This window comes from Enoplosus armatus, chromosome 5, assembly GCF_043641665.1.
Source record: "Enoplosus armatus isolate fEnoArm2 chromosome 5, fEnoArm2.hap1, whole genome shotgun sequence".
Lineage (NCBI taxonomy): Eukaryota > Metazoa > Chordata > Actinopteri > Centrarchiformes > Enoplosidae > Enoplosus > Enoplosus armatus.
In genome coordinates, this window is record NC_092184.1 from 18,481,468 (window position 1) to 18,493,952 (window position 12,485).

Consider the following 12,485-nt stretch of genomic DNA (forward strand, 5'->3'; position numbering starts at 1 on the left):
CTGTCACATTTAAGTTTAAAATCTACCATAACACAGCTTATATCATAATTGTAATAAATAAATACACCAACTACAGTTAGTAAATGTGGACCCAGCCACAGAGGGACAAGTGGCTGGCACTTCCCATCCCACCTCTTCAACACCTTAGAGGCATCGTGTCCCTCGCAGGGGTGGAAAGTTTCCAACCACCACCCACATGATCAGTTCATTCTCCTGCATGTAACAAATGCTGGATTGTCAGGGACATTTCACAGATTTAGTGTGATGGAGGCCATGAGGTGCGATGCATTGCTGTAATATATATATATAGTATGTCCAGTATAAATGTATTGATCCATTCCATGCTGCATGCTGGGAAAGAGGACTGAGTCAAATCAACACACAACACAGTGTTGATAAATGTGTTTTATCAATTATAATGAATCATAAGTATACACTCAGTGGCAACTAAATCCAGTACACCTGTAAAAGTATGTTTTATTGACACTGTCAGAAAGGTATTAATTAACTATATGTTTATTATGGAGGTTATAGTTTGCAGCGGTGTTGAACTGCATTATACTGAGAGGTGTTTCTAATGTTTTGTCCACCCCGTTTACAATACTAGAAACACATTTCAATATAATGCAGTCCAGTACAACACCATCACTAACTGTGACCTCAGTAATAAACATATAGTTACTTTAACACCTCTCTGTAATTACAAGCTTCATAAAGGTAGAATATGTGGCAGGGCTGTTGTACTGGATTGCATTAGATTGTATAATGTACCTAATAAAGTGTGCACCAATTAATTAGAACGACACTGATGTGCAATATACTGTATTTGCGAGAATTTAATGACATGTTAGAGGAATTTGGTGAGTTTTAAGTGTTTTTTTAATTATCCAATCAGACTTTTAAGTCCAGGTTTATAGGGCTTTAAAGATCCAACATTTTCATTGTTATTGTAAATTTTTTCTAATGTAAATTGGTTTATTAAAGCATAATAATGCTACTCTCAACAGAAACAATAAGCCCACATGGTCCACTTTTAAAATCCAGGCCACTGTTTTAAAAAGGCTTCTCTATACAATCACAGGACATCAGCTGACCAGCCGAGGCCAGGCCAGCCACAATAATCAATATGCTACTCATTATACCATCGGGGCTGCACATTATACCTCCAGGCTGCTCAACATAAACAGTCTGTCTCCAGACAATGCCGGCTCTTTTCCCCGACTGAGTCTCTTCACTTCCTGGTACGGCGTGGGCCCTTCATTGTGAGGGCAGCCTCACAGAGCATTTCTCACATACAGCAGTCCCACTCTGTCTCTCTGCCCGGCTTTTCACTCAGCCAGCAAATAAAAACCTTTATACAAGTTTACCAACCTGGAATAAAATAATAAAAGGACATATCTGAGTTTGAGTTCTTGTCTTAACACAGGTGTGTATAATATTAAAAACACCACATTTCCATTCCAATTAGCTTCTCAAAATAAAGTTAAGCATTGGTGAGACCAAGTATCTTCCTTCCTCGAGTCTCACAGATTTATAGGGTGAAGGACAAGAGGAGATGACAAGAAAGTAGATGAAGTTCCAACTATGTTTGACATTTAGTGCCGGAGACAAAAGTTAACTAATCAGACATCACAAATGTCTTCATGCAATGTTGACAGCATAAACTCTAAATGCCTCTTTGTGTTTAAAGGTTTTCTTATGCTTTATTTTATTTAAAAAATGTAAGTCCTGACAAAAATCTGTGATAAAACAAAAAGATGACTGACTCTTAATGTCAAGTTACACTTTTTCTATCAGGTAAAACTTCAAAAAAGTAGCTGTAGTAATGAAAGTGATCCACATTAATGCCCTTTGGATCATTTCTGTTGAGTTGTAAAGCCAAAACATGGTCTGTGTTGAGCAAACGAGCTAAAACCTGAGCACAGGGGTTAAAGTCCTCAAACGTAGCCGTCTCTTCCCCTCACTTAAGACTGACTCTAAAGTTACGTCATGTAGTGTTTCAGGCTGTCTGTTTGTCTCCCAATGCAAAATCCCACGTTTACACCATCTGTATATGCTATAGGAGTCTTAAATCAGACTTTAGGCGGTCTGCAGCATTAAAGCAGGTCTGCAGAGAGTTTAGGCTCAGATATCTATCAGACTACAAGACTACTTGCGTTCTTTGTGGTTACTTTAGCCATAAATAAGCTTTCCCTTTCATTCTCACATATTCCGTTAAGTAACAACAAAAACAGTCATTCAATGTTATTGTTTATCAACTTTTAGTAGAATCATTTTTTTCTAATGTAAATTAATATTTGATTTAATTAAAATCACTTCTGAAGACACCATGTGTTGCAATTGAGAGTGCACAAAATCTAGTTAGCAGAGCAGTTGAAACAGTTAGCTAGCTAAAAGTATAACAGACGCCATAACAGAGATCAGAAAACATCCATAATAATGTTGTAATATTTATCTAAACCACATCACCCAGAATGTACTCTGTCACAAAGCTGAGGACTGTATTGTTTTCGTATGATTATTTAAAAGCAGGTTAATTTGCATACCGCACGCTTACACTGATGATGTAGGTTTCAGTCTGACTTTTGACCTCTGCTGCATGTGAAACAAAAAGCGACACTCAATCTGTCTCTCTCCCTTTCCGCTTTACTGTGCTGTAAAACACAGAGAGAACTCCAAAACAATCTGTAAATCAAAGCCATTGTTAATGCCGCCAGGAACTCATCGGTGCACTTTGTTCCACTTACTGACCTGTCACTCATGTCCAGCTCTATTATTCTACAGCCAGTCTGTGCAATGAGGCCACAAACCACCGCCTGCTGTTTCTGCTGCCTCAGTGCTTTTAATGGTCTCGCTTTCATGCTTTCATGCTTGTCTGTGTGTGTACTGCATGTATGCGGATATCCCTCCATAACTTCCCTGTATTTTGAATTGCAGGATGTAAAAGACGCGAAGGAAGACTCGAGACAATGAGCGATGGAGGGGAGAACAACAAGGCAAAGGGAAAGACAAAAGACAGAGGAGAAAGAGAGGCAGAGAGACAGGGTGATTAAAAAATTCTTGTCTAAGTCCGCCCTGCTGAGTCCTGCTTGTGCCCGAGGGCCACGGCCCCGCTCCTCCCCTGAATTCCACAGCTGCCAGGGCACCAAACAGCACTAAAAGAGGGTGCAGGGCAGGGGGGGCGAGGGGTGTCCAGTAGTGCAGGTCCACGCATACTGTGCACCAGGGATTCCCAACCAGGGGTACTTGTACACCAGACGTACATAAGACAATTAATGAGGAGGTCAACTAATTTGATAAAACGGAAATTAATATTTGATTTAATTAAAATCACTTCTGAAGACACCATGTGTTGCAATTGAGAGAAAGCGCAAAATTTAGTTAACAGGCGAGCAGAGCAGTTGAAACAGGAAGCTAGCTAAAAGTAATGGATAAACAGCTGAAATAACTTAAAGTAATGGATAAACCGTCGAAATTATTAGCTAAATGTAATGGGTACACAGTTGAAACAGAGCTAAAAGTAATGGATAAAAAGCTGAAATAGTTCATTTAGCTAAAAGTAATGGATAAACAGCTGAAATAGTTAGCTTAAATTAAAGGACAAATGGTTTAAACATAGAGATAAAAAATAGCCTACTCGCTAAAAGGGGAAATAGCTACAGGTAATGGATAAATGGTTGAAAAGTCCAGCTTCTGCTACAAGTGGTAATAGAACGAATGCAAACTTGATCAAACCGACCATAATTCTGACAGTTCAATCAGAAAACAACGGAAAAGGTTGGTAGACACTGCTGTACACTGGCAGACCGACAGCCAAACACACATTCACTCAAATACAGAGGCAAACAGGAGTGACCTCCGTGTGGACAAGTGAAAGAGGAGGAAGAGGCTGGCAGCCAGTCTAATTTCAAGGCCTTCATTATTTTGTGTGGTGTCACTCAGGGGCTCACGCTGCATGTCCCAGCTGAGGAACTGGTGCCCCAGACATTTTCCACAAGCACTAATTATGGTTCATATTGGTCCAGAGATTACTACCTACACCAGCTTTCAAATGAGAAACCTCTTCTGGCCTCTGACAGCTCGGAGACTGTTTTGCAACCTTGGAGAGAGTTGGCAGCGTTAAGATAAAGATTATAAAATATGTAGTGTTCAGTACTAACTTGTTATTTACTTGTTGGTTTTTCTTACTGCTATTGAGAACACAATAGAAACCAAAACATGCAATAACATTCGAGACAAATACACCAAAGATTAAATCCCTAAACTCTAAATGAAAGAGTCAGCTGCTATTATGAGGCGAAACATGTCATTAAAAGCAAGCGCTGTGTGCTATCTGGCTGCCCTGTTTCGTTCTTTTTATAACCCAGTGTGGACACTATGACAGAGAGGATTTTGAACACACCCTGGTTGTTTACCCAACAGAGAGATAGGCGAGCACTTCTCAGAATCAGCGTTTTACACAACTATGGCTTTAAAGTCGAGCTAGTCTGCAGCGCACACTGCTCATATTCACATGTAACTGTAGAATATTGAGTTCAGGTTGCATGTTGAATGACAAACTGTATAATCGACTGTTCACCCTTTGTACTGTCATACTGCTGGCAGTCGTCTCTCTACACAAATTGCTCTACATGCAGTGCAAATGATTACAAAAGTTCTGTGGTTAACACATATTTTGATAGCAACAAACTTCAGCCACTCAAAAAGTTGTAGTGCTGTCACAATGATATGGAAGAACTTCATATTTAACATTGACTTAATGTAAACATTAAACTTTCACCAAGTGGCTAAAATTATTGGAGATGACAGGCAGGCAGACAGACAGATATGCAGACAGACAGGAGGTGAAAGCCAGACACCCAGCAGATTTAGGCAGCTTTAGAGCACAACAGATCAGATGAGATTATCTCTCGCTGATCCCCTGTAAAGTAGACAGCAGATTCATTGATTCCTGCACCGCCTGCCACAGCTCTGGATCCCCAGTCAAAAATCAGCCGCAAGGGGTAAAAAAAAAAGCAAACACAAACAGCAAGACTACTAACAAATCTGAATCAGTGATTTCAAAAAACGCAAATCAGAAAATACCATTAGTATCGAGAACAAAAGCTGAGTGTGTCATGCTGTGGTCTAGACATGTTGGGACACTGGTAACTAATAGAGAATCAAACTTGAGCTTGTTTCATCTTGCATGAATATTTTCACTGCTGATCAAATCCAAAGCTCTTTGCTCCATTTAAATGATCTCAGATAACTGGAAGCTTTAATGCATAAAACTGTCAGAGCAGGGCAAAATGAATCCTCCATTCAGACACACTGGCCACAACGCGCTATCAGAACTCAATGCAATGACAAGAAGTGGGAGGAAGCTATGAGCTGGTATCATGTTGTGATGCTGGAGACCCTTTTGCCTTGACACACTTCCAGAGGGTGTGATCTCAGGAGCCTGACAGTGACCTAGTGACCAGGCTTGGCTCGGGACACATAAAGCCACGCATGCGTCTCTCCCAGCCTCTAATCCATGCTGCTGCTATCCTGGATGGGGGAGGCAGGGTGGGTGGGTAAACTCTCCGCGACCATCCAGACCAAGAATTGCCAAATACCTGCTGTGTGCATCATTTAAGCTGTGTTGACTGTCCCGCTGTAAATGGGAGAAGCACGTTGCAGCACTACCACGGCAGTTTGGCTGCCTTGATTCATCTGACCTACTTTCTCCCCCCTTCCCCTCCCCTGTGCCTGGTCTGGGGAGAGAGGAGGGGAGACCACCAGGCAGGAAGCAGCAGGCTCCATGGCATAGCAGCAGCCTACATACATATGCTCACATGCAAAGTCAGATGTAGCTCCTGAAGCTACACGGGATTCATTATTCAGCAGCAGCCATAACATAAAACTAAACATAACAAAGACAAATACATTCAGTCCTGATCTCCATTGCCTTAACATGGGCAGGTCTCACTTTACACCTCATCATCATCATCATCATCATCACTGATCCTGAAGGCCTACAGAAGGACTGACTGTCATACATGACACGGCTCCACAGAGCTTCACCGTGCCTCTCTCTTGTCTGGTTTATCCTACAGATAAACAGCACAGTTATCTGAATTCAAAAGGCCATTGACCTACATTTCAACAGCTCTATTGTTGTACAGTGGACTCACTGGTGTAACTCTGCTGATCACAGACAGACAACAGGGAAAGTTACACTGGAATAGCCCATAATCTGGATCAAGCGCAGGCACAGTGTAAATTAAGTATCAAAACTGGAGGAATTTCTTAAATGTGTCAAAAATAAAAATGAATCCCGAAGGCACTTCAGACACAATCTCACAATGCATGGTTGAATGTAGAAGCTGACAGCAAACATCCTGGCAGGACTATTATCCTCCCACTTATAAAGCGGCTCTCAGCCAGGACCTCCATCCCACGCTTTCAGTGAAATAATGTTATGACATGAATGTGACCCCCCTACAGCCCTCTGCTCCCTACCTGCCCTCTCTCAAAGTTTTCCTTCTCCAGCTCCAGGCTGTTGGCCCCTCCAGTCCGTCGGATCACTTTGGGGATAGCGTTGGGTACTTGCTGCATGGAGCTTTTCACTCGATCCATTGTCGTCTGTTTTTCGCAGCAGCGAAAGGGGGAAAAAAAAACGTTCCACCGAGAAACGACTAGAAAAAATCATTAAAAAATAAAAGCTGCACTAACTATGGCGGGCAGCAGTCCATGCTGTGCTGGACTCGTCGCCCCGTTCACTGGCTCATTTGGCCTTTCTGTCCACCACCCCAGTCAATGACAGGAGCAGCCTGTACGGCACCAGAGTCAAGTGACACAGGCTTGGAGGAAGATGGCACTTCCGCTTTCACTTTTCAAAATAAAGACCCTATTGAATTACGTGCTATGTCAATTAAAAGCGGAATTGCGTGAAAACACGACTGTTTGTTTGAAATAGATCAACTCTGTACACTGTAAAGCCTCATATATGTTTAACAATATGAATCATAGTTCATAAGTATTTGTTACTAATTAACATACATGCATAACTGCAACCAGTGACATTTTCAATTATTTTTTTTCTATTTCACATTTCTAATGTTAAAAGAGCAATATGATGCATGATGAATTGTATCTAAAATATTGCATTTTAGTAATGAGGACAAGAAGACATTCACAAAAACCAGAAGTGGCATGTGCAACAAATAGCGGGAAATTTACAGACCTAAATATCTGTCTTCACATAACTCAGTTCTGCAGGAAGCTGCACAAAACACAAGACCTCTGTGAAAAGCCTTTACGCACAGTGTCCTCAGAGAAACGTGTACGAACTTCTGCTGCAGGTGTGAGCACACCGTTCAGCTGCATGTTGATAAGCGTCGCCGTTATTTGGGTATTTTCTCTGGCAACTGTCCCTGACTCCTCCCAGTGTTGTCTGCCATTGGCTGGAGCTGCTGCAGGGCCCGCCCACAATATCACTGATGTGTTGTGATTTTAATTTTCTAGCCAAAAAACAGAAGTCAGCAGTCTATATCTCAGACATGACACATATTATTATGTTATAAGATAGTTGCTGTAGATGATAGTGCAGAAGTAAATTAAGACAAAAAACACAACTGGCGTTTATCATAGTTGTTGAAATGATGCTTGTTGTTATAGGCAGCAATAATTTAATGGTAAATATCACAATCACTGCCTATTTGCTCTGACAATCTCATAGTTATATGATGTGGGAAAGGGTTAACTCTATTTAATTTAAAATATTTTGATCAGAATATGAGGAACATGATGAATAAATGACACAGAGCCACAGTCCGAGGCTGCTACATGAGGCCAATAAAGCCAACAGGAACCCTTAGAAGTTTGAATAAATTGTAATGTCTTATGTGCAACATCACATTTTGCCAATGAACCTAAAATTCCTAGCCACTGACAATACAGTACTTGATGCCATAAGCTCTGCAGGAAATGAAGAAATGAGATCCTCTATGGTGTCCAGATCAGTGCCAGCACCACTTAGTGCAAGTAACAATAAACTGGCACTAAACATTGTCAGTGAAGCGCGTCACTTAACACACTGCCTGATCTGCGATACGGTATATTGATTGCTAAGTGGGAGAGCTTATCATTTTGTTCCCTTTGTGTCACCACCAATATTTTTTTACAAGGGTTTTGCCTGGGGCTACACCACTGTAAACCACACAGTCCACTCAGATCTGTTTTGTGAGTTTTGAGTGGGTAGTAGCTGGTTACAGTGAGCTGATCCTGCTCTCGTACTTCCTGGAGGATATAGACAAGCGAAGGATTATTCCCTGTCAGTGATCATTCCTTTAATTAATGAATAAAAAAAATGCAACAGACTCAACCTTTGCTCTCTTAGTCTTAGATGGAAGAGGAGCCTGTTTGCTCTGCATGTCTCAAGGCTACCATCTGTTGGTCAAACATGGGAACCACAAGTCAAAACTAGACTACATTAAAGCTTTAGTCAAAATAACACAGTAGCAAAGGCAAATCCAGTTTCCCACATTCACAAAAATACAAAATATATATAGAGTAGCAAAGAAAACAGGAGGACCAGCTAAATCAAACTGATAAATAGACATCTTTTTTATTTTGATGCACTTCTTTTCACTCTGTGAAAGGTGCTATACTGAATAAACTTTACTTACTTACTTACTACTTACAATGGAAGAAGCACTCAGATCCTAAAGTAGAACCACAATGTAAAAATACTCCATTACAAGCCAATATCCTGCATCTGAAATCCCACTTAAGTAAAAGTATAGAAGTATTATCAGCTAAATGCACTTAAAGTGTCAAAAGTAAAACTGTTCATTTCTTAAAACCAGCCCCTGTGACAAACATATTATCATATATCACATTATTAGATTGCTAATACTGATGCTTCAATGCCTATAAAGCATTTCACTGTTGTAGCCGCTCGATGTGGGGCTAGTTTTAGCTACTTTATCTAGCTCACTGTTAGGTAGTTTAGTCCAGTGGATACCAACCTGGGGTTCGGGGCCCCTACAGAAAGTCACAAGATAAATCTGCTGTGTGTGTGTGAGATGATTAATGTGGTTCATTTTTTATGTATAACTATAGGAGTTTTACCTCTTTGGGCCTCGAACAATAATTTTAATGAAACCATCTGAGAAGATTAGAGGGGAAATCGTTAGTTGGTGGAGTTGCTAACAATAGTCATCTGAAATGGGACAAGGGGCCCCAACCATATGTGTCTTTTTTGTATGGGGCCACAAGCCAAAAAGGTTGGAACCACTGGTTTTATCTTTAGCAATGCACTATTGTTATGTAAAATCTTCACCTGGAGAGTAACTAGAAACTACACCTGTCACATAAATGTAAAAAGTACAATAATGATGAATTGTAGTGGTGTAGAAGTATAAAGTAGCATAAAATGGAAATACTCAAGTAAAATAGAAGTACTTCAAAATTGTACTTGAGTAAATGCCACTTTCAATAACTGTAAGTAGGAACTTCCCTTTCAACCAAGATGAATAAATATATAATGAGAAAATAAATACATAAATAACACCAAATAAATCCAGCCTGTCATTACAGTACATACAGTATGGGTATACTGAAGAGGATGAAGCCTCAAAAAAAACTGAGACGATGAAATCTCGCGAGATTACCACTGTAACGGAGGACTGGGGCTTGGTCTTGAAGTTTTCAGATGCATCTGTAGATGAATCATAACAGCATCAAGATGTCGGGACGATCAGGCCGCGCTGAGACCCGAAGTCGGGCTAAAGATGACATTAAAAAGGTCCTGGCAGCCATCGAGAAAGTGCGCAAATGGTATGTAGGCTGTCTGGGGGACAATATGGAGGGGAATGTGTTAGTAGACTGTAGCCTGATATCTGCTGCGTCGCTCAACAAACTTCAGTCGGAAAAGTTAGATGATTGACGGAGCTGCTGACCAATCAATGCCACGGATTGACAGGCGAGGCGGGGCCAGCCGAGTTTTTTCCGCCGAGAGCTGTCAATATGGCCACAGCCTCACATGCAGCGCGCTGTAATCTACACGACTGTCCTGTTGTCACATTACACTGAAAATAATCGATACACAGTCCCGTGATTTTTACGCACGTAAACGATGGCTATCAGTGAGCATGATAGGATATTTGATCAGCTGTCATCTCTGCTGTGGACAGAGAAGACACGAGCATGTATATTGTCTGTCTTGTTGCAGATTAATGCTATGAAAGCAGATGGTGTAGTGTTGTGTAGACCTACGCTGAGCTCCTTTCGACAATTTCTGAAACTAATTTCATCCCAAGGGAGAAGAAATGGGTGACAGTTGGAGACACATCCTTACGTATATTCAAGTGGGTGCCAGTAACAGAAACAAAGCAGGTGGGTGGCCTCTGCCATGTAAAAATGCACTATTGCTGTCAAGGATTTATTGTAATGAATCTAGCTAATGAGTAAACTGTCTAATTTGACAATCTCCTCTTTGTTATCAGATCTATCGCACCAAATCCACAGGTGGAGAGGTTAGAGGTCTGAAAGATGTCCTGGAAAACACTAACTCTTTACTGGATTTCACTGGTGAGTTTTGTTTTTTTAATAAAATACTGGAGCCGTTGTTGCATGCATTATGTTGTGTTTAGGTAAAAAAAAAAAGAAAAAGAAATATGTTGCAAGAGTTGAACCTGTGGCCCGATGTTCAGCACGACTCCTGTGCTCTCCGCCTCAGATGAAAACAGCAACCAGAGCTTTCTGTCAGACGTGTACCAGCCTAAAATGGATAACAGCAGCAGCACTTCCAGCTCACAGCAGGTCAGCCCACCACATACCTCCAGCCTCCGAACTGAAGACTCGCAGCCACCAATGCTGGGTCAGGAGAGTGTGGATGGTATGTGGATGGCTCTCTGAGGCATATTTTCACTCAATTTCGTACATTATTCCTGTCATTTAAAAAACAAAAGGTACACACAACAGATACTGTATTCATGAATAAAATGATATCCTAGAGCTAAACGACAAGGAACCCCGCCTCTGTTAATCATTCGGCCCAACAATAAAACCAGACTTGTGTCCCATTGTATCTGGTCAGTGGTAACAATTATAAATAATAACAATAACGTTTACATATCTCTATGGCATCGCTTAGTTGTGTCCTGTGCTGTCTCTGTACTCCTTCACTGTCAAAGCTGCATTAATGATGATATAATTCCACTCTTCCTTGTGAATGCAGAGCCAGTTCATTCAGGACAGGAGGGGGCTGATGAGCCTCCTACTCTCATCAAGGAGGACCTTCTTTCATCAGGAACTGTCAGACGGAGCACCCCAGACGCACAGGTTCACTCTCTGAAAATGGGTTCAAGGAAGAACAAAACCTTTTGATTAAATAGGAATTTAATTCTTATCTCTCGGGTCTGTTGCAAATTGAAGTAACCTATTTAATATGTTCCTTTTTATTCAACAGGAGGAATTGGATGAATCAGGAGCACCACCTTTAAAGAAGATTTGTACAGGAGAGAATGCTGTTCTGAGATAGCTTATTTATAATAATTTTGTTAAAATGCACACGATACCTGTTCTCAGTCAAATTAGCTAAGCTTTCAAAATGATTCTAAGGTTCTCTCGACATATTTCCACGATTGTCACATTTCAGCAAATTAAAAAAAGTATTTACTGCAAAATCTTTGTTTACTTTTAAAGGTTAAAGTCTTGTTTTAAGTGATTTCTCATTTTCCAAGCTTTGTGTGGCAACTCACTGCTGTTGCAGGCAGTGTGTATTTCAGTTCACATGCTGTAAATGTCTAGGCAATTAACTGTTTCTGATTTACTCTTTATGCAGTTGAACTTTACTTTTGCATGTTTCTATATTATATTGCTTTATTTTTGAGGTTTACAGGCCATTTTGAAAAAGTGTTAAATATGTAGCTTTATGCAGATTGATGTTTAGATGTGCCATTTTGTTTTCAATACGATGCCCTTTCTGGAACAGATCTTTTGGCTTACCACATGCAAGAATAAAATGCTTTTTTAATATTTATGATATAATTTGCCCATGTTCATAACCGAGAATGTCGTAAACCATAATAAAAGCTACTTTTTATTTCCATTTCAGTTCATTGGTGCTGCAAGGTTGGTATTTATTTATCACAATAGCTTATGGCAATCACATGTACTGTATAATGAAGGCCAGCCCTATTGTTTAATCAGACCTGTTCAAAATGGAGTCCAGACAATGGGTTCAAAATTAATTCGATAATGCAAAGAGGAATGAATGCCACATCAGTTTTCAATAAATACTTTATCAAAATATTAAAATGTGTTTTAGTATTAATGAGTTAGATAGATCATATAATCTTTATTGCCATCAGCTGACCTCTAGCCTCTAATTTATATTCTACACGGGCGTGGTTTCTTTGAAGGGCCTGTCCTAAACTGACAATGGACAGGCCACATTAGCCAATGAGAGACTGTATCAGACCAATTCACGAGGGCGCTTCACTGAGGGAGCC

The 12,485-nt window shown here is 40.5% G+C and overlaps 2 protein-coding genes across 2 annotated transcripts in view; one reads left to right on the top strand and one right to left on the bottom strand.

Moving 5' to 3' along the window:
* hip1 (huntingtin interacting protein 1) overlaps positions 1-6,603 on the bottom strand; it is a 43,159-nt gene extending 36,556 nt beyond the window's left edge. The window contains exon 1 of the mRNA XM_070905412.1: positions 6,487-6,603. Within this exon, the coding sequence (XP_070761513.1) occupies positions 6,487-6,603 (117 nt within the window). The remainder of the gene's footprint in view (positions 1-6,486) is intronic.
* Positions 6,604-9,694: 3,091 nt separating this feature from the next.
* bcl7bb (BAF chromatin remodeling complex subunit BCL7B b) lies at positions 9,695-12,076 on the top strand. The gene is made up of 6 exons (XM_070906245.1): positions 9,695-9,807; positions 10,290-10,365; positions 10,476-10,560; positions 10,709-10,867; positions 11,210-11,313; positions 11,441-12,076. Exons 1-6 carry the CDS (start codon positions 9,695-9,697, stop codon positions 11,510-11,512), a joined length of 609 nt encoding a protein of 202 aa, XP_070762346.1. The 3' UTR covers positions 11,513-12,076.
* The last annotated feature ends 409 nt before the right edge of the window (positions 12,077-12,485 follow it).

What these genes read in the sequence shown, in the direction of transcription:
- bcl7bb (XM_070906245.1), top strand. Translation starts at nt 9,695, where the DNA reads ATGAATCATAACAGCATCAAGATGTCGGGACGATCAGGCCGCGCTGAG. An exon ending in ATCGAGAAAGTGCGCAAATG is followed by an intron (nt 9,808 to 10,289) that starts GTATGTAGGCTG and finishes TTTCATCCCAAG; the next exon opens with GGAGAAGAAATGGGTGACAG. An exon ending in CTCTTTACTGGATTTCACTG is followed by an intron (nt 10,561 to 10,708) that starts GTGAGTTTTGTT and finishes TCTCCGCCTCAG; the next exon opens with ATGAAAACAGCAACCAGAGC.